This window comes from Limanda limanda, chromosome 11 (assembly GCF_963576545.1).
Source record: "Limanda limanda chromosome 11, fLimLim1.1, whole genome shotgun sequence".
In the NCBI taxonomy this organism is placed as follows: domain Eukaryota; kingdom Metazoa; phylum Chordata; class Actinopteri; order Pleuronectiformes; family Pleuronectidae; genus Limanda; species Limanda limanda.
Genome location: NC_083646.1, coordinates 8,583,054 through 8,604,023, shown reverse-complemented (window position 1 = coordinate 8,604,023; position 20,970 = coordinate 8,583,054). Strand labels below are relative to the sequence as shown.

The 20,970-nt window shown below is 41.1% G+C and overlaps 2 protein-coding genes and 1 non-coding gene across 3 annotated transcripts; all 3 read right to left on the bottom strand.

Moving 5' to 3' along the window:
• Positions 1-261: 261 nt before the first annotated feature.
• Positions 262-6,994, bottom strand: LOC133013931 (cytochrome P450 4B1-like). Its single transcript, XM_061081014.1, has 12 exons — positions 6,770-6,994; positions 6,142-6,286; positions 5,966-6,010; positions 5,749-5,876; positions 4,433-4,557; positions 4,145-4,299; positions 3,627-3,733; positions 1,912-2,102; positions 1,690-1,823; positions 1,290-1,354; positions 578-660; positions 262-430 (listed from the first exon to the last, which is right to left on the bottom strand). The coding sequence occupies exons 1-12, from the start codon at positions 6,947-6,949 to the stop codon at positions 262-264; spliced, it is 1,527 nt and encodes a 508-aa protein (XP_060936997.1). The 5' UTR covers positions 6,950-6,994.
• Positions 6,995-8,770: 1,776 nt separating this feature from the next.
• On the bottom strand, positions 8,771-20,583 carry ppp1r8b (protein phosphatase 1, regulatory subunit 8b). Its single transcript, XM_061081091.1, has 7 exons — positions 20,524-20,583; positions 20,010-20,070; positions 19,553-19,706; positions 12,696-12,913; positions 11,380-11,524; positions 11,003-11,067; positions 8,771-10,867 (listed from the first exon to the last, which is right to left on the bottom strand). Exons 1-7 carry the CDS (start codon positions 20,577-20,579, stop codon positions 10,514-10,516), a joined length of 1,053 nt encoding a protein of 350 aa, XP_060937074.1. The 5' UTR covers positions 20,580-20,583; the 3' UTR covers positions 8,771-10,513.
• LOC133014827 (small Cajal body-specific RNA 1) lies at positions 19,783-19,942 on the bottom strand. Its single transcript, XR_009681502.1, has one exon. It is a non-coding gene; the product is annotated as a small Cajal body-specific RNA 1 (non-coding RNA).
• Positions 20,584-20,970: the final 387 nt, after the last annotated feature.

The window sequence follows — 20,970 nt, the reverse complement described above, 5'->3', positions numbered from 1 at the left end:
AGATAATTTTTATTATTTTAATAATCCTATTTCATGATTATTAATAATTAGCCAACGTCAAGTCTACTCCTATTGCACAACATAGAAATAATCCAAATTAAACGTTCACACTACAATGCTCAAAACCCATAACATGCAAAAAGGCAAACAAAATATAAGTACACTTTTCATTAGTTTGACCTGGCTTTAAATCAGCTATCGCCCATTATTAAAAAGCCGAAAGAAACATGTTATTTTTCAATCCATTTTCAAAACAAGTATCTATACTACAGGTTTGATTTTAATGTAGATGCCATTGAGTGAGCGCAGCACCACTCCGCAAACTAGTTTGGGTTTGTAAGTGGGGTCCTCTATCAGCTGATATCTCCTCAGCGTCAGGGCTGTGACCACCTTCATCTCGTTCATGGCGAAGTTCTGACCGATGCAATTTCTGTTGGAGGAAAACGTACAATTGTGAAACAACGCGAGGAACTTAAGCAATGAAATTCTTTTGAGTTGTAAAATGAGAGGTGTGCACAGCTGTTTTTCTACAGCTGTAGACTGAAAACCTCCCTGCCAAGCTCATGTGTGGACAAACCTTGACCCAACTGAGAAAGGCACGAATGCGTGAGGTGGCCTTTTGGAGACATTCTCTGGTAGGAAGCGCAGTGGGTCAAAGACCTACGATGAGGACAAAACAAACATCAGTGTGGCATAAATCAGACATCACAGTCCATTTTCTGATTTGGTCATGCAGTAATATTTGTCATTGTTAATATTGTATTTCCCCCCCCCCCGTCATAGTTGCCTTGCTAATTGCCTGTGTTGCCTTTTCTCCTCTGTGTCTTTTACTATTTGTCATGTTTTTATGTAAGTAAGTCACCAGGATATGACATGTCGCCCCTGGCATTCGACTTAAAAAGGCAGATGAGTGTGACCTTGTGGTAAAAAGCCCCACGTGACACCAAGAATATCTAAAGGCATGACTTCACCACACGATTGACATAAGTATATAAGTTTGTGAAAAATTTCCAAATTGTGTATGAGTTCTGCTCCGGAGAAGTAATGATTACAGACCTCAACATATGGATCACTATATCCCCTTGCATGACATGCTTGGGGGGGGGGGGGGGGTAAAAAGTTCTGTGTATGTCAAGTTATACACTGAGGGACTAAACCACGACAACTCGCATGAGCCAATGTGAAAGCTCCACTTCAGACGTATGTGGAGACAGGTACTGATGCAGGGACTGAACACGGCCTCTGGTCTCTTAGAAAGTCACGTTCAAAACTAAATGATCTTGACTTACATGAGGGTTTTCCCAGATGGTTTCATTCATGTGAATCCCATAGACACTTGTTCCAACAAGACAACCTACCAACATGAAAAAAATTGGGGTATTATAATTGAGGAATATGCATGGATCATACAATATCTTAGGTTATAACAGTTTCACCGTGGGGTCAGTCTCTGTTGACCCCAGGGTGGTGAAATCCAGATCTAAGTGTTTGTATGCGCTGAAGAACGAATACATAAAAAAAATGATTCCAATAATAGTTAATACTTTAGCTTTAACCCATAGGGTAAAGGTTCCAGTTCCAGATTAGTTCGCCACATAAATCTAACAATGTTTAACTTAAAAAAACAAAGTTAACTGAGACACCATCATGTTCTCTACTAGTAACCACTGACATGAATGCACCACAGACCTTCAGGCAGAGTCCTCCCATCACAAAAGGTCATGGGTTTGGTGAGTTGTCTGGCCATTTGCGGGACAGGGGGGTAAAGACGAAGGGATTCTTTTATGCACATTGTTGTGTATGGAATTTTTTTAAGATCATCCCTAAAAATAGAATACAATGTTAGCGCACACCCAATCCAGCACATTTTGCCTGACTGCACATGCCATTGTCTTCAGTACAAAGGCTTACCACTCTATGGTGTCCTTGTCTTGCAGGACCTCCGTGATCTCGTCCCTGCACATCTGCTGGTGTTCTGGGTTGCAGGAAAGACAGTAGAGGATGAAAGCGAGGCCGCTGCTTGTGGTGTCATGGCCCGCGAACATGAAGGTGTCCACTTCTGCTCGCAAGTCTTCATCTGACAGACCCTGCTGATTCTCGTCCTAAAGGTGCGATAAAAGGACAAAAAATAACACATTTGCCACTGGTACTACTATGACGGCTAATAGAAATAGACAGTATATGGTTTACTTGAGCACCATGACCTCACATTTGGATGGAAACGTGTCTATTAAGCTGCATTTTATGCTATGGAAAGTGCTAAATAAATACAGTTTAAAATAATAATCACAACAACAACAACACAAACATAAATGAAGCCCGGGTATAACCTGAGGATATATATGTTCTATGGTATTAATGATGTTTTATCTAAGGTGAATAGATGCAAATAAAATAACTGTTAATGGGGCAATAGAATATGGTTGTGCAATAATTTGTCTACAGAGTTTCAGTTATGGGTTTAAAAGAATAAAAAAGGTGGGAGTGTAGTCAATCTGGCATGCTAGGTAGGTGAAGTGGTCAGTAGTTGGTGGGAATGTCAATCACTCAAGAATGGTGACTCCTTATTGGATGGGAGGCGGAATCAGAGAGGAGACACGGGAGATGCAGGAGACAGAGAGAGAGAGAAGAGGAGACAGAGAGAGATGGAGTTGAAGAGACTTGAGATAAAGTGAACTTAAGAAGACGACAACAGCAGCAGTGGACAGTTAAGCCACTCTTAGATTGAGTGTAACTAAGGCTGTAGTGTTTCCTTCAGCCACCGAACGAGCACTTTATTCTATGTGTTGTTCAGAAACTAGTTAGCTAGCTCAGCACTGTAAACTGAGAGCTAGTGCTAGATAGCCACCGGGAGCAGCTCCATCAAGCTAAGAGGGACGAGTGCCGGCCAGCGACGAGGGGGTTGCTAAGCAACGGACGGCAACGGACGGCAACATCAACTGTGCACGCGGCACCAACGTGGTGGTTGTGAGTAGCCCTGGTGGGGCGAAGAAGGACACAGTAACAGGCCTGCAACGGGGGGTTTAACTGATAGTTTTTTATTTGTTATTTTCCATGCCGGCTGTTGTATTTTCTTTTATACCTGTATGCATGTCCCTGTTGTGAGAGTTGCCTGTAATTTCATGTGCCACATTGTCTAAAGTTTGTTATCCTAAGAAGAGTGTTTTGAAGTTGCTATTGTGTGTGGCCTAGTTACAAATGTGAGGTGTTGTTTTATTGTATTTCATTGATAAGGGAGATTTCTATTTTCATTATTGGTCTAGTGCCCATATCCATTGAGTCTGATATATAGTGCCTAAATATAGTTTCAATAGTTTTAAAACTACTAAATCTTATTTGTTGTAGCGAATCATTATTATTTAAAATACATGACTGCTTGGGTTAAATAAATAATTTGTAAATAATTGACCAAGTTGTATGGACTCCACTCACTTTCAAGTAGCAGACGTTATTCAGATTCAGGTGGTATAAACTGAGCTCAGATAACAGCCTCGTCTTAACTGGGAATTGACATAAGGGCTACATAAATAAATAACAATAATATTGTTTTAATTAATTTTGTTATTATTGAGATAACTTGTTATTTTGTAAAATCACAGGTTGGAGCCGCATATCATTAAACATACTCTTGCACAGAGAAGGATGTCCAGGAAGTCCAGGTTTCTCTTGGCCTGTATCCGGTCCAGCTCCTTCTCTTCCTTTCGTGCTTCTTTTCTCTTTCTTATTACAGCCTCTTAAAAGCACAAGATAATGGATGAGTAGTTGCAGACCCAATCTGACCATGCACAATGCAACATGATCCACCTGGCACGTGCAAACATAGAAATCTGAGGGGGCTTGAGCCCCGGCCCGTTTTCTTCCTGGAGAGAAAGGCCGTTTTGTTGGGGTGCTTTTTTAAATAAATGCATATAACCTTCCTGTTTGTGCACAGCCTCCCTGTCAAACTAATCTATTGATTGAGCACTAGAGCACTAGAGCTGTGGTCTTGATTCTTAGATGCATCGATGCAGAGACCGAACATATTCGATTCATGTTGTTTTTAGCTTTGTCTGAGTCTCTGTCGGAGTCTGCTTCCTCATCACTGCGCTCACTTTACAATTTAACAATAAACACTGATCACAAGTTATTAGGACACAGAGCTTACTTGTATGACTGTGAGCAATCCTGCACGCTTTCCTGAATCTAAAGCCGTGTGGGCTGAGGTAGAAATTGAGGTCGTTGTGGTATGGAAACGTCCTAAACCGCAGGATGACCAGATCAGTGAGTTCATACACGGCTTTGGTGTACGCATTTGTTTCACTGAAATGAAAGTGTGGACAAAAATAAACAGCTTTATTTCTTCCTCTCATGAGTAAGACAGCTGAGAACTAAAGAAATGATAACATCGAATTGGGACTGTGAATGGTTGTAAGGACAGTTTTTATGGACTCACCCCTCGGTCTGACAGTTGCTGCTGTGGCTGAACGCACATTTCAGGATGGTGTCCAGTGTCATAAGGTTCACAGGTTCAAACAGTTCAAAGGACTTGTTGGTGTCTCCATAAACTTCCCATTTGTCCTGTTAACAGTAAGAGAACAGATGTGACTTCTCCGCAGGGGATGGAGTAAAACTCCAACAGACTCATTAAAGGGATAGTTCACCGCAAAATTTAAATCCACTCATTATCTACTCCAGCCATTCCCAACCTTAAGAAGGCGGCGGCCCAATTTGAAAACAGAAAGGTTTTGTGCGACCCACCCACACCTTTAATCACAACTATATGATCCACATAGTTGACTCAAACATATTATTAATTTTATAGCATAAATAATTGTGTATGAACGCAGACATACGCAGTTCAAATACGCGTAGCTGGCTCTGATTCTCTCTCAGCGTGTTTTTAAAGATGCTCGAGGCTTGGATAAATATTGTCCATGTTTATTTCTAAACGGCGGCGATGCACTCTACATGGTCCCGGGGTCTTGTTAGATAACATCTCAGCGCACGGAACACACACAGGCTTGGGGGTTGTCCTCTGGGCCTGCAACAGGTCCTCACTTGACTCCTTTCTGCGAGTCCTCTTTTTAGTTTTGAATGATTCAGTTGGACAATCTGATTCCCCTTCGTCATTAGCAGCTTTCCTCTGCTCCATCTTGCTCGACACAGCAGATAACAAAGTTCTCCCTCACCTACGACTCCCTGCTAATGATGCGTTCAAGTGTGAATGTGACGGTCAGCAAATACACGACACCTGCTATATAGGTCAAATAAAATAAGAACAATGTGGGATTTAAATCTCATGTCTTTGTTTCATTACCTGTGCTAACTATTTTTGGAGTCAATCATAAATGTTTGCTTGTTTTAAATGCTTACTTACAAATCTCACACTTTATTACCTATTTATTTTCTGACGATCTCTCACGGCCCACCTGCAGTGGCCTCACGGCCCACCAGGGGGCCACGGCCCACACTTTGGGAATGACTGATCTACTCATCACTGTGCCGATGGAGGCGTGGGTGAAGTGTTGAGAGGTAAACAGTGTTGCAGCCAAATCCAATACAATTAAAGTAAACGGGACCTCATCCTCAGATGTAAAAAACCCACATGTCTCCATACTGCTGCTATGATGTCATCCAAGCGTCAATTTTCAATTTTCGTCGATCTATCCCTTTACTCTGATTCAAGAGAGAGCCTCCTCTTGCTGTACTTTAATTGATACTTCAATACTTTAAGTTTCATTCACCTCGTATGCATTGTGATTTACATACCAACATAATTTTAGTAGAATCAGACATCACTTTTACGTATTGTTTCAAGACATCATAATGGAAAGCTGGCGTCAGGAGCCGTCTGTGGCGAGACCACTTCTGACCCTTTGACGCCAATAAACCATCCCCTGAAACAGACAGAATGTGTGTACGTGAATTAAGACCTTAAAATCAACAACCTGTCACGATGCAACACACAGACAAAGCAGAGTCTTACCAATCCAAGGCTTGATAAACCTGAACACAACATCATCTTTTGGTTCTGTGAGGAGAGAATCACAAACAGGTTTGGTTACTTTGGCCCTTTTTTCTTTATTTTATCGCATATAGAAGGCACATTTGACCACACTGTTATAAGGATTTATCATAAGAAAAGATCAAAAGCTAACACACCTGTTGATGTCAGAATGGTTTTTACATAATCTGGGTGGTGAATATTGACGTAACAAGTTAAGGGACCAAACCACAGTGGGAAAGCATATGGGTACTGCTTTGCCCACTCCAGCATCCTGTCAAAGTCTGTGCCGTCTTGTTTAATCTGAAAGAAAAATCAAAACATGCGAGACATAAAACATTCACCTGCACAGTTTGCCAGTCCTCTATGCAGGAGTGTTTCTTATGCTTGAGTCATGAGGTGTACCAACTGTGTGTCTCTCGTGTGCAGAACTTGACTATCATTAGCAAAATATGCCTAGTATGAAAAAGTACAGGTAATAAAGGTGAAGGTATTTACTTCAATATTATTTCAACACATCATTATATTATTGCTCAATATCATTTTTTAGTGAACACAATATTATTTCATTCACTTAAATAATATGTAAGTTGAAATAATGACAACAAATATCAAATAAATATAGTGCAGCACCAGAAGTGAAATATAGTGGAGTGAAAAGTGCCATAACATAAATGTGTGGTGATATTCCACCACTTTTTATGATGATGATGGATCATCCATGAACTGGTCCCAGTGCAGGGTGCTGTCTAACAGCTGAGTTACTGAGGCTGCAGAATGTTTTACCTGAAGAGCGTGTCCGAACAGCCAGTGTCCCGGGGGTCCAGGGAAACACTCGGTGTTTCTGAACGCAGCTTTTCTCTTCGCCAAAAGGAGACTGAGTTTATAAACAACAGTGACCAGACAGAGCACAGCGAACAGGTGATGCATGCGGGGCCAAGTCAAGAGAGCCTCGGGGAAGTCCATACTGAAGAGGAGGTGGAGGAAGAGAAACTCCTGGTGCAGGAGAAACTCTTCTATCTGAAGTTATTTAACTGCGAGGATTAAGGCTGGTGAGAGGAGGAGTCTGCAGAGCCAACATCTTGTCTCTCTCTCTCTCTCTCTCTCTCTCTCTCTCTCTCTCTCTCTCTCTCCCACTCCCACTCACTCTCTCTTCCAATCTCTCTCTCGCGACGAATCAGAGAATCTGTTATTAATGTTGCTGATGACACGACTGTGAGACCCACTCATCCATAGACTGTTAATAAAACAATGACTATAATATCTTTTTTGCAGATTATACAGGTAGGATGGACACAAAGTTCTAGCTTCTCTTTGCACCATATATTTTTTTCCATAGAAACAATCTCTGCACACAATAAATTATAAAAAGTTGCAGTATATTGCGGGTCAGGACCATACAGTCTATGGTCAGGACTCACTATTATATCACTGACAGACTGCACATTGTTTAATTTACACAAATATCTAAATGGGAGAGGGACAGAGAGAGAGAGAGAATGAGAGAGAGAGCGATAGAGACGTGTCTGCTCATCAGACTCCTCTCACCATTCTTAATCCTCGCAGTTAAATAACATCAGATTGAAGAGTTTCTCCGTGAGGCCACTGCAGGTTGGCCGTTGATTTAAATTCCACATTGTTCTTATTTTATTTGACCTATATAGCAGGTGTCGCTGTATTTGCTGACCGTCACATTCACACTTGAACGCATCATTAGCAGGGAGTCGTAGGTGAGGGAGAACTTTGTCTTCTGCTGTGTCGAGCAAGATGGAGCAGAGGAAAGCTGCTAATGACGAAGGGTAATCAGATTGTCCAAGCCCAGAGGACAACCCCCAAGCCTGTGTGTGTTCTGTGCGCTGAGATGTTATCTAACAAGACCCCGGGACCATGTAGAGTGCATCGCCGCCGTTTAGAAACTAAACATGGACAATATTTATCCAAGCCTCGAGCATCTTTTAAAAACACGCCCCCCCTCATCGGGTGAGTTACAGGTGACACGATGTCACTTCACGAGATATGTGATTCAATATCAAGTATATCGAGATAAACTGCTCGAGGTGTCAAGTTCCAGCTCCATGGACAGCGTCAAAGAATTCCAGTGTGAATGTCAGTTTATGTGATAGCGTACGTTTTCCTCCAACAGAAACTGCATCGGTCAGAACTTCGCCATGAACGAGATGAAGGTGGTCACAGCCCTGACGCTGAGGAGATATCAGCTGACAGAGGACCCCACTTACAAACCCAAACTAATTAGCCGACTGGTGCTGCGGTCACTCAATGGCATCTACATTAAAATCAAACCTGTAGTATAAATACTTGTTTTGAAAATGGATCCAAAAATAACATTCTTTCTGCATTTTAATAGTGGGGGATTGCTGATTTAAAGCCAGGTCAAACTAATGAAAAGTGTACTTATATTTAGTTTGCCTTTTTGCATGTTATGGGTTTTGAGCATTGTAGTGTGAACGTTTAATTTGGATTATTTCTGTTAACAGTAGACGGTCACTGTTTGAGGCTAATACTGGGACTGAGAGACAGTTTCCCCTGAAGTACTTTGAACCATACCCAGAGTTCTTAAGAATTAAAACTCATCATCCAGGACGTGGTATCTTGTTATGTTGATCTTATTGACTTGCTTCTGTTGTTTTTGCTTTGTACACACGTGCAACTCCTGAAGATACGGCTTGGCAAAGTACTTTCCCTTAGACAAATTTTCATCAGGTGTATCAGAATAAAGGCAATTCATATCGGAGCAAGTACAAGGCAACAGCTTAAAACACCGTAGGGTTTGAGTCAAAAGTAAGCCATTTCTTTATTTACAGTAATATAATTACAAAATCCACAGGTCCACAATGACAAGAAAAAGTCACCAGCACAGTTCAAAAAAATTAAACCCTTTATCTTGAATATTCAGTCTTTCATTTACTTGAAGATCCTGTGAAACAGCCACTGTATTATCAGGGAAAGCTGCTCTTTCTGGAAAGCAGTGTATCTTTATGGGCGACCATCTGCCTGTTCTTTTAACTCTGACCAACCTTTCTTACATAACTACGAGCCAAGTTCACACTAAACATGATCCCTCGTGGTCAAACAACCAGAACTGTCCTTCCTGTCTTTTACCCAGGGCGTGGTCTTTGTTTGGTTTTTCCTCAAAATCCTGGCTTCTCAACCCTGCTCCTCATGTGTAAACTGTTGAGCGACATATACCTGCAATTAACTGGTTAGGGACATTAGCAGGGATTACCTGATAGCTCTTTTAACAATATAATTGCCTTGGTAGCCCATTTCACACGCATCGTTAAAATGAAAGCCATATACTTACCATTACTCCTCTCCAACTTTCAATAATAGCAAAAAACAACTAATAAAAGTGATTGCGCCATTTCATAGGATCTTATCTTGACTATAGACTTCATGGTTTACTGTGTGTGTATTTAATGCCTATGACTACGTTTGGCTCTGTAAAACAAAAACATTAACAGTATCTGCACCAGACTCTGTTGCATGTGAGAAATGCTAACATGCTACAATACCATTAAAACTTCCTACATCCAAACCTCTCTGTTCTTGCTATTTTGCCGCAAACTTGGTATTTGTTACTGTGGAATCCATTTAATTAGGTTGCTACTTGGTAACAGTTCAAATTAACACAAAGTAGAAAATAAAATAAAGAACCTTCTTGTATTTACAGGACACTGAAGCTGCAAAAGTCGGCAACAAACAGTTCAAAATATACAGGAAAAATGTTTAAGGACACGTGATCAACATCTGCAGAAGAATCCAAATGAATGCCTAAAGGCTTTAAAAAGCACTTTCATGGAACGCCATTAAGCTTTTGGACGAGGTGAAGTGCAACAAGCTACAAACAATTGTACTTGCATGTTTTCAGTGAGACCTCAGAATAGACCTGTGAACACAAGTCGGCTTCTGGGAAATATGCGAAACACTTAATAGACTTAAAATAGTTTGTGTGAGCGTCCTCACATTGTGTCAAAATAAAACCAGCCGTGTTTTCACACAGACTGACTTTGTGTGTGGCGTCTTTGACTTTTCACAATAAAATATCTCATACAAAAGTACTTTTAAGCCATTTTTTTAATAGCATTATCAAAATATTGACGACGTGAAAAAACTGTTGAAATATGTTTAGTAGAAAAAAACTGTCCTTGACATCCACCACATCAAAAACATAACTTGTTGACCCAAGATGTCCTTGTAGCCTGTCACTCACACGGGCATATTTCATTGCCAATCTGGTACTAAATGCTCACAGCCAAGTCTGTTGATTATGTCTTTTATATTTGTTCACAGTCACAAAGATTGAACTCTTCCTGCCAAAATATCAACTGCTGACTTAACGTGGACGATGTCTTGCAACGCGGCAATATTAAATTGCGTGATTTCTTTCTGAATGTAATGTGTTACACGACAAATTAATAAAAAAAGGGAAGCGAGTGACTCCACCTCTGCCAGGTCACAGTTCATGGTGTACTACTGGTAACCTGAGAGTCAGCAGCTTTAACAAACTGGTTAGATGAGTAGTGAAGGGGTGGGTTTCTTGCCCGGCCAAGCTTCTTTGGCATATTTCTTTTTGCGTGGCTCGTTGTGGGTCTCTGGTAGGTAAGGGGCTATAACGGGGGTAGGGTTGAGGGTGACAGGAGGCTGGTGAGCCTCTGGGGCCAGGTCCACCTCTGGTGCTGGATTAGGGAAGGGCAGGGGAAGCCCTCCCTGCATGGCAGCGCCTCCCGGAGCTCCAGTTGGCTGGTTCTCGTGACTAGTGGGAGGCAAGTCCCCGTAGAGACCCCCGCCCAAGCTGTAGCTGTGGATACGTTTTGAAATCATGTCGTCCAGACCCAAGGTGTTTTGGCCCTCCGATCTCCGTTTCTACAGCAATGATGACAGATTATTTAGTTTCAAAGTCACACAGTTAATGCAGTTCTTTGCTAAATAGCCGAACCCAACACTGATATGATTCCACAATTTTAAATCAGGCATTTAAAAAAGAAAAACACACGTTACCTTGATAGGGACGACAGCAGTCTGCACCATATTTCTAAAGCGTCCCACCGAGGGGTCAATATCCTCTGCAAATACAAAACAGTGTTAATATTTTGTTAACATTTACTCTCACAAAGAGTAGAAATGCACATATCTGATCAGTGTAATAGCTTGGTTATGAATTTACACCATGAAGGGAGGCAAGTCAAGATTGGTATGACTAAAAAGTCTGGAAAAATGTTTTCAATCGAAGAGTGAACTTGTTTTAAGCATAAAGTTAAATATTTACTGAAATGAAAATCAATATCTAATTTATTTTGCATCACAAGCTGCTCCTTCCTTCCCAGGAGTTGTGTAAATTTTGCTTGTGCTATTTTTTTATTGTCTTTTATTTGTACCTGGATTAATGATGGCGTCCTCCTCACTAAAAGTAACTCTGGAGCTCCTCCGTTTCCTCTTGGGCCTCTGGATTTCATGGTTTCCCTCTTCGATGGTTAGGAGCGAGATGCGCTTGTTGTGAGCTGTGTTGAACTCTGTCAGGTTCTGTCATTTTATTCATCAAAAGAAAATTAATTGCAATGTGGTTTGACCAGGACATCGGTACTCTATGATACAACACTACTAAAGTGGACAGGAAATAATGAGATGAATCATAAATATGACTACTCTTTATGCCTGTTGCCTATTTATAATTCATCTTACTTTAATAGTCCTTATGCATTTAAACCACTCTAACAATCTACAATGTTTGAGAATGAAAATAAAATACTATGTATTACACTTAAAAAAAAGATATAAAGGGCTCAAATTGAATTTTAACACTTCATTGAATAGATCAGTCATTCCCAAAGTCTGGGCCGCGGCCCCCTGGTGGGCCGTGAAGCCACTGCAGGTGGGTGTTGAGAGGTCATCAGAAAATAAATATAGATAGATAAAAAGTTTCAGATTTGTAAGCAAGCGTTTAAAACCACCAAACATTTATGAGTGAGGACCTGTCGCAGGCCCAAAGGACAACCCCCAAGCCTGTGTGTGTTCTGTGCGCTGAGGTGTTATCTAACAAGACCCCGGGACCATGTAAAGTGCGTCGCCGCCGTTTGGAAACTAAACATGGACAATATTTATCCAAGCCTCGAGCATCTTTTAAAAATACACCGAGAGAGCATCGGAGCCAGCTAAGCGGCAACACTCCCCCCCCATCGGGGGAGTTCCAGGTGACACAATGTCATGTGATACAATATCAAGTATATCGAGAAACTGCTCGAGGTGTCAGACTCGAGGAATTCCAGTTTTAATGTCAGTTTATAATGATTGATGATGATGATTTATAGTGATAGCGAGCATTTTTGGGGGGCGGGGCTGAAACGCTTAAATGTGGATGTTACTGGATTTGCACTGCGTATGCCTGCGTTCATATACAATTGTTTTTGCTATCAAATTAATCATATGTATGATTCTAGTCCTGTGTGTGGATCATATAGTTGTGATTAAAGGTGTGGGTGGGCCGCACAAATTTGTCTGTTTTCAAATTGGGCCGCGGCCTTCTTAAGTTTGGGAATGGCTGGAATCGATTATAAATCTTCCTAAAGCAGCAATGTGTAGTTTAAAAGGTGATAATCCAGAAATACCATGCATATCTTTTCTTTGTCTCTGGTTTAGTTTATGATTGTAGTATACAATGAGAATATTGTTACTATCATCAAGACAATAAACGTACCTCTAGCTCCGTCTCTTCTTCTGGAAGCCCAAGCAGCCCTTTGAGTTCCTCATCCTCTCCCGCCTTACTGTCCCCTGTACCAGCAGTGCCTTGGGTTTGGGGTTTCTCTCTGATGGTGTAGGTCCGCGTCGAGGCCCCAAAAGATATCGTAGAGTCTATGGGGACCTGCTGAGGCTTGTGTGCCTCAAGGCGGATGTGTCCGAGGAAAGTACCATGTGCTAAAATATAAAATGTGAGTTAGTCCTGGTGTCAAAACATGTGCTGATGTCACACCAAGCATATGAGATGGAGCAGCAGTTTAAGATCAACCAATCAACTTGTATTTATCAGGTTTTTGAGATAAAGTCAGTCTGCCTGTGCTTCAATATAGAAATTTAATTAAGCTTAGATAGGAGCTCCACGGTATGTTAATTGGCATATTATTTTCCCACAGGACTTATGATCTGTGTGTTACCTGAGTGTCATATTTACCAGAGCTTAATATCAAAAGGTTGGATATCAGACATTTGAAACTATTCCACTGTTGCCACACGAAGTTGCCAGTGCAGCCAAAAGGGACAATTCGTGTCTAACTTATCACACAGCGCAAAAGAAAGTAAACATGTGCACCACAAGCAAAGTTTGATATTTAAAATATATAAATACCTAATACAGGGTTCATACACATTTTGACCAATGGATTTCCATGACTTTTCCATGACTTTTCAATAACTTTAAACCAAATTTCCATGACCGAACATTTTGTGGTGTATACGCAAAAAAGTGACAAAATGTGGTATTCAAACTAACAATGAGAATTCCAAAGCATACAGTATACCTTAAATGCAGTGGTGGGAAGTAACAAAGTAGAAATACATGGACAATATTTATCCAAGCCTCTGTAACAAAGTAGAAATACTTTGTTACTGTACTTAAGTAGATTTTTCACATATCTGTACTTAACTTGAGTATTTATTTTCCTGACGACTTGTTACTTTTACTCGTTACATTTGAGCACAAATATCTGTACTTTCTACTTCTTACATTCTCAAAACTGTCTCGTTACTTGAGCAGTGGAGGTTGGCACAACGTGCAGCTTTACGCACGGCGCACCTCTCTCTCTCGCAGGAGCACGGTTCAGTCTTTATTATTAGGGCCCGAGCACTGACAGGCACTGACAGACATGAGGCCCTATTGAAATTGTAAGGAGTATTATTCAGGCAAATTAATTGGCTTTTTGAGGGGTTTTATTAGGTGACTTAACATGATTTTTTGAAGTTATTCCTTTTTTTATTCACATTCGTTTTCCCTTTCCTGCTTCGTGTCAACATCTGCACATAAATACATAGCTCGAAGCAGCAAGTGGTTAACTTTTCTTAAAGAAAATATTGGAAGAAGATGGTTTAAACAAAAACTGTTGGCAAATAGACTATCATTGGTTGGCCGTGTCTGCTTAGTCTTACACGTCCACGAAAACAAAACAAACAGATTTAAAACAAGTCAAGATGGAAAAACAAACAACACAACCAATTATATAAGGAAACGCAAAAACAACTTTCATCCAACACAACCAAAAACAAACACTGTGTCGTTGACTACTGCATATTCACGCACACAATTCAGGTTTTTTAATAGACCTGGCCAAATGGAACCCTGGGTAATCAGGCCTGGTTTCCACTCACTATAATGCCAATATAATTTTTGCAAAGATATTATATATCTATATATTGCCAATTCCAATCCTTAGTAGCCCTTTGTGCTGACTCAACACAACTTAGAAGCTGTTGAGTCTTTATATATGTATTGTACAAACTGGCTAATGTGTACAACTTCAAGCAGAGTTGTGTCTTCACTTTGTCATCCCTACAGGCGAGAGACCCTGCAGGTGTATTGTCACTCTGCTGGAAACAAATGCAAACACAACCGCAGGCCCATTCAGTGAAGATAGTCTAATGATAAATAAACAGGCTTACATGTAGATGCGTGTATAAACTTCAAAATAAAGTCACCAAAATACTGTAACCAAATTTGCACCTTAAGATATTCAATTGGATGTATTTTGTAGATGTAATTTAGCATTCAAAAAAACATTGGTCTTCAATTATTTATTTCCTTGTTCAGTCTGAAATTTGTCAGCAAAACTAGACTGTGTCCAGTGATTTGTTCTTCTCTGTACAGGGTTTCCCCCAGTGCTGTATAGGCCTTCCCCCCCCCCCCCGCCAGGCTAAGCGTCGATTGTTTTTTTTATTTAAAAAAAAAAAAAAAAAATCCGTCACTCGCGCACATCAACAACACTTCACTTCCTCATTGAGCCCCGATCACAGACATGGCCCCGATCCCCAAGCAACCATCCTATTGGTCCAAACAGTCAAATGTCCCACCCAGACCCATTCACTGACCCTCGGACATCAGAACGCTCCATCAACACAGTGTTTTACTGAACATACGTCACCTTCACTGACCGTCAGACATCAGAACGCTCCTTCAACACAGTGTTTTACTGAACATAAGTCAAAACCAAACATAAACCTAGTCCGTTACACGATTAGGCTGCAGCTATTTGGTTTTATTTATTTAAAAATAGGGTACTTCTTATTTCATACATATTCCACAAATATGAGGAGGACTCAAATAGCCCTACAAAGTTCTGTGTTTAATTTATTTCAAAGTAGGGCGACACTTGCCTGTGTATTTTGTTTGTTTGTTATTTTGTTGCTTGTCTGTTTGAGTAGCTGGCTAAAGGCAAAGAAGTAGTAGGCTTACCTTTTATTGGTAACCTAACTGTTACGGTTCATTGTTTCTGAAATAAGAGGCCTGACTGCTATGTTAATGCAGCACAAAACAAAATGTAAACAAAGGCTCAAATATTAAAGTGCAAAACTGTAGGTTTAAACTAGCAACTCCAACGTGATAAAAATAAATAAAAAAAGAGGGCTTATAAGTTAAGTCAGCAGTGCAACTCAAAAAGATATCAAAGTATCTACTGTTGGGCAAGGCCCAGTGATCCGACTTAGAACAAAGGGTCGTAAAACCTTAGGCCAGGCTCAAGTAACCCCTTACATTTAAAAATCCAGCATGGGCCCTTATCTCCATGTGGCAAAAGATCACGTCCTGGTCCCCCACGGTAAGCCCGCCCCTGGGGGCCAAATCCTGACAACTCAATTGGCTGGAGGGCCACACTGACCCCTGACCCCTCCTCCCAGGGGGGAGTCACCTGAGACATGACTTAAAAGGGCTGAACTCACAGACTTCTCCCTCTCTTCACTCAGATGCCCAAGCAACAACAGAACGCCTCCGGGGTTCTACTAGTTAACTCGGTATTTTTAAGAGACTCTCTTCGTCCTCCTCTTTTCCACGCTGCTCAAGTTGTTTTCTGACCTCAAGAGGTCTAACCACACGACTCAGTAACTAAGGAGGCGATTAGACATCGAAACAGGAAGTGCCCCGCTGGACGGACTCCCACACTTCCATAGACTTTACTTTTTCTTTTTTCCAACGATCTACAAACGGCTTCAAACCAGCCGTCCCCTGCAGAAGCGCGACGTTCATCCCGCTGAGGAGTAAGAGGCAATCCACTCCGTTCCTGTAAAACAGCACGTTCTCCGCTGTTACAGGAGAAGACGAAGTTTCATTCCGTCAAGGCAGCACGAATAATTCGCTTCCTTTTCCGGTCCAGCGGCCGAGCCAGGAGCTCCGCTCGTGAGAGAGACTACGTGAGTCACTGGCCCCCGACACATTCGCGCCGAGGTGCAGACACACCGCGAGGGTGGTACAGTAAGAGACTTGATTATCTGGGCAGATGTTAGTTTTGATACGTAGCATATTATTTAATATTTGATTGTATTTGTTGCGAGACCGCTGAGTCTCATTGTTTTAGCCGGCTACGACGAGCCGCTACTTCCGGTTCATTTCCGGGTTTTGTGTTAGTGCTTGAGGCCGCGAGGAAAGCCTCCGCCCGCACTGTTAACGTCTGTGTGAGTCTGCAGTGATTTCACCGATCAGAACCTCGGCCCACAACGCTCGCTTGAGGGCTGAGGGGTGAATCACAGTTAACTCATCTCAGGCGTGTATTTTTAAGAGCTTCTTTGAACTCTCCTTACATGTTTTCTCATGTTTTTTCTCTCTCTCTCCTTCTAAACCGACCTATACACACTTCTGACCTGTATTTATAATACAGGTCATGTCACATAGTTAAATCTATGCTTAGAGAGGCTGAACACATCTGGAAACCATTCGGCCCCAAAGCCAAGCAGAGATAAGAATTCTCTTTGTCTAAAATTTCCTTTGTGTAATTCATGTGACGACCACCAGTGTGCGCTCCGGCCACATGGTGTCATTAACATATTCTCCATTTTGGATAACGTTAAGTTAAACCCACCATTTTGAGTCTATTATTGCCACGCCTCCGCTCTCTCTCTCCTCCCATCCTGGCTCTAAATTCGTAACGGCTCCGCCATCTTGTTTTGTAGTCAATCCGCCATTTTGAGAGTTTTTAGGCCTTGATTCCACGAATCATGATCGGCCTCCATCTTAGATGTGATGTCACTACGCGTCATCGCCACGCCCCTTCTTTTTCTCTCTCTCTCGCACACACACACACACACACACACACACACACACACACACACACACACACACACACACACACACACACACACACACACACACACACACACACACACACACACACACACACACACACACACACACACACACACACACACACACACACACACACACACACACACACACACACACACACACACACAGAGACACATAGATGGACCAGAGGTTACATGCGTGTTCTAAATTGTGATAAGCTGCTGTGTTTATCTTTGAAATATGGGAGTTTGTTAAAATGATAAATCATTGAATAACATTATAACTTTATTTCCCCTTTTTAATAAATACTTTTGTAATTAAAGTATCTGTAGTCTGTGATTATTTGTACATAAGTGTGTGATTGCAGCTGGATTATGATTGCCTGTGCTCGAACTTAGAAGCCTTCACTGTTTATTAAGTAATCGTTAATATTAAAATATTGACATTATTAATTTGACATTTATCATTATGAGACTGATAATTATAGCTTGACATCGTTGGTCCCTGGGAAACCAGGGTGGTGCCCCCCTTTCTCAATTATTAATATAGATAGTATTATTCTTAAATTGATAATTTTATTGTTTTGACTAATTATTTTCATTATTCTTGGTTGATAACCTTATCATTGTTAATTGATAGCTTGTACTTTCTAATTGATAATTCCTATTTTCTCAATAGTGGTTTTATTGTTATTTGATTACTGATCATCTTCAATTAATAATTTAATTATTTTTGATAGATAATTTTTATTTTAATAATCATATTTCATGATTATTAATAATTAGCCAACGTCAAGTCTACTCCTATTGCACAACGCTATTTAACCCCTTTTCAAAATAAAAAATTTAGGTGTGCATATTAAACAAAGTGCAACATGTTTAGAGTATAAGAAACAATGGTGTCCAGCTCAAAATCCGACTCAACACCCCCCCCCCCCCCCCCCCCCGCGGGTGCCTTCTAGCCATCCTACCACCAGGCTTAGCAAGTTTTCTGGGGGAAACCCTGCTGTACTAGCATCTGTCCAGGCTGTTAACGAAAGAGAAACTATCTTATTGTGTGTGCCTTGTTTCCCTTTGCGGAGTCATCATACGGGTCATTGTGTATCACTCCTTCCACTGATGAAAGGTCCATGTCTAGGGATATTTACAGAATGTTTTAGTGGTTATACTTTGGTTTATTAATGTTTTTAGGTAGACACAAGAGGCACTTGTTTATTCTGTTGTGTTGATTCTTTGTTGTCTCTAGAAGTTCAGATGCACTTGTCCAAGACTATTTTAACCTCAGCATCTCGGGTTCAAAATTTGTAAAATTATACATTATATATATAGTGTTATATATATATATTATTTTTCAGTCAGTTGAAATAAATCCTGAAGAGAACAATTTTGGGATGTTTTGTGTCTGTATAGGCCAACTATAAAAAGCACGTAGCATTTTTAATTTTGGTACTTGTACTTTTACTTTTACTTTTGATACTTAAATACATTTCAACACCAGATACTTTTGATACTTAAGTACATTTATTATGAGCTACTTTAAGGCTTTTACTCAAGTCATTTTCTGACAGGTGACTTTTACTTTTACCTTTCAAGTAAGATATCTGTACTTTTACTCAAGTATGGCTTTCAATTACTTTATACACCACTGCTTAAATGACACAAACCCAAGAATGCCTGCTTATATTTTGAGCGTATTTCTTTAAAAGCATATGAATTATTTAAAACTCCTCAGAATGAAAGTAACAAAGGAAATTAAGTAACGACATGAATATATGAATATAACAAATTTCCATGACTTTTCCAAAACTTTTGGGAGATTCTTTTTTTCCATGACTTTTCCAGGCCTGGAAAAACACATTTTAAAATTCCATGACTTTTCCAGGTTTTCCATGACCGTACGAACCCTGCTAATAATGTTTCCATTTGTTAACCCAGAGCTGAGTGCGACAAACAGACCAAACCTCAAACGTATAAAATGTATACTTATAAATATATGAATAAAGCAGGTAAATTTAAATTAAAAAGCTGGAACTTTTTTTTACTAAAAAATTACTCATCAATTGTCTGGTGTTCTGACTGCTGAATTACAATTTATATAATTAAGATTGACTAATTGGTTCTGCTATAATTCATGTGACCTGTAGATAAAAGAAGTATTGTAAGCAAGTCAGTGGTATTACTCTATCAGCCCTTTGCACGATGTTAAACTCTTCCAGACAATGATCCTAAACATGAAATGAATAAACACAGTGGGTGTGTCTGTGGATAGTGTCTTACTGCTGTTGAGGTCTATGAGGAAGACCCTTTTCAGATGTTTGTGGTAGACCAGGGCGGCGTGGACGCGTGAGCAGGACTGGTGGTCGATGGTGAAGTCACACCAGTCGGGATTCCTCCCGAACAGGTAGTACTTCTTTTCATCGATGATGAGTTTCTGCGGGGGACAGATGTGTAGCGTCACAGTCGGAGCAGCAGCTGGCGGAAAGTGTCTGTAAACATCTGCAGTGTGTCTCTGTGCCTCTGAGCCATAACTCGACAGTGACGCTCCCCACTGCCGAGCTTAAATCTCAGGACTGAGGTTGCTCTGGCACCTTGTGTAACCCACGCAGCCACACAGGACACAGTCCCACAGTGGGACTGCGTCGACTGCCAGGCTTGTATCTGGTGCATTCACTGACTCATGCATTGACACAACCAACAAGTGATGGTTAATGAGTATTTCCAAGCTTCCACTCACTTCTACCAGCTTGTCTCCCTTCATCACGTCTAGATGGAGCCCTTGAGGAGCCTTCCCTGCCCTGGGAGGAAACACAGAGGGGACAGGTTTAAACATGTAAACACCCTGGACTACATTCATGGCTGCAACACATGGGATTCATTGATTCATCAGCTCTGCTCCAGCTCGCACCACAACCTCTTTCGAACGTGTTACATCTCCTGCATTAGTGCCACAGATCAAGGGAAGAAGTACAGGGTTATAGATTGAACATTAAAGTATCGTGTCCTGGTCACATGAACCTTCCTGTACGTGCACGTCCTTTGCATAGAACACACGTCATTAATACATTAATTCCAGCGTTAAGGAGTTAGCTCGTTAGCTTGCGCGGATGCTAACGCTAGCTGCACTGGCCACAAGCTTCTCTGCAAACGAAGGAGACTCGGGTAAATTCCCGAGCTCAGTTTAGCTCGTTGGCATCGAACGGTTCGCCACAAACACACCGGACGCCCCTTCAGCACATGCGTTTCCTCACCATGTCGGACAATCAAAAGGAGGGGGACTACTCTCTGTGCTTATTTTAGTCGCCATCTTGCCTCATCTTCGCGGAGCCGCGCGGCATGACGGGAAAAACGTGCCCCGTGGCATGATGGGAGTTGGCGTTTTTGGAGCTGGAGAAGCACTTTGCAGCCAAGTTAGACCCAATTAGACCCAAAGTGTTGTTGTGTTGTTATTAATGTGCGAAATGTAACGTGAGACTGAACCAAAATGTGAACGAGTGAAGGAAATTACAAAGAAGAAGAACAGATGTAAATTCCCTCGAGAACCACTAGAGGACCTCAGACTGCTAATTAGCTATGAAGCAAGGTCATCAACTACATCTCATTTGTGCTGTTACAGTTGTGAACAGATATAAATATTGTGTATTCTATTTGACTTTTTCTTATCTCTTTAGCGTACAAATGTGTCCTTAATTATTGTA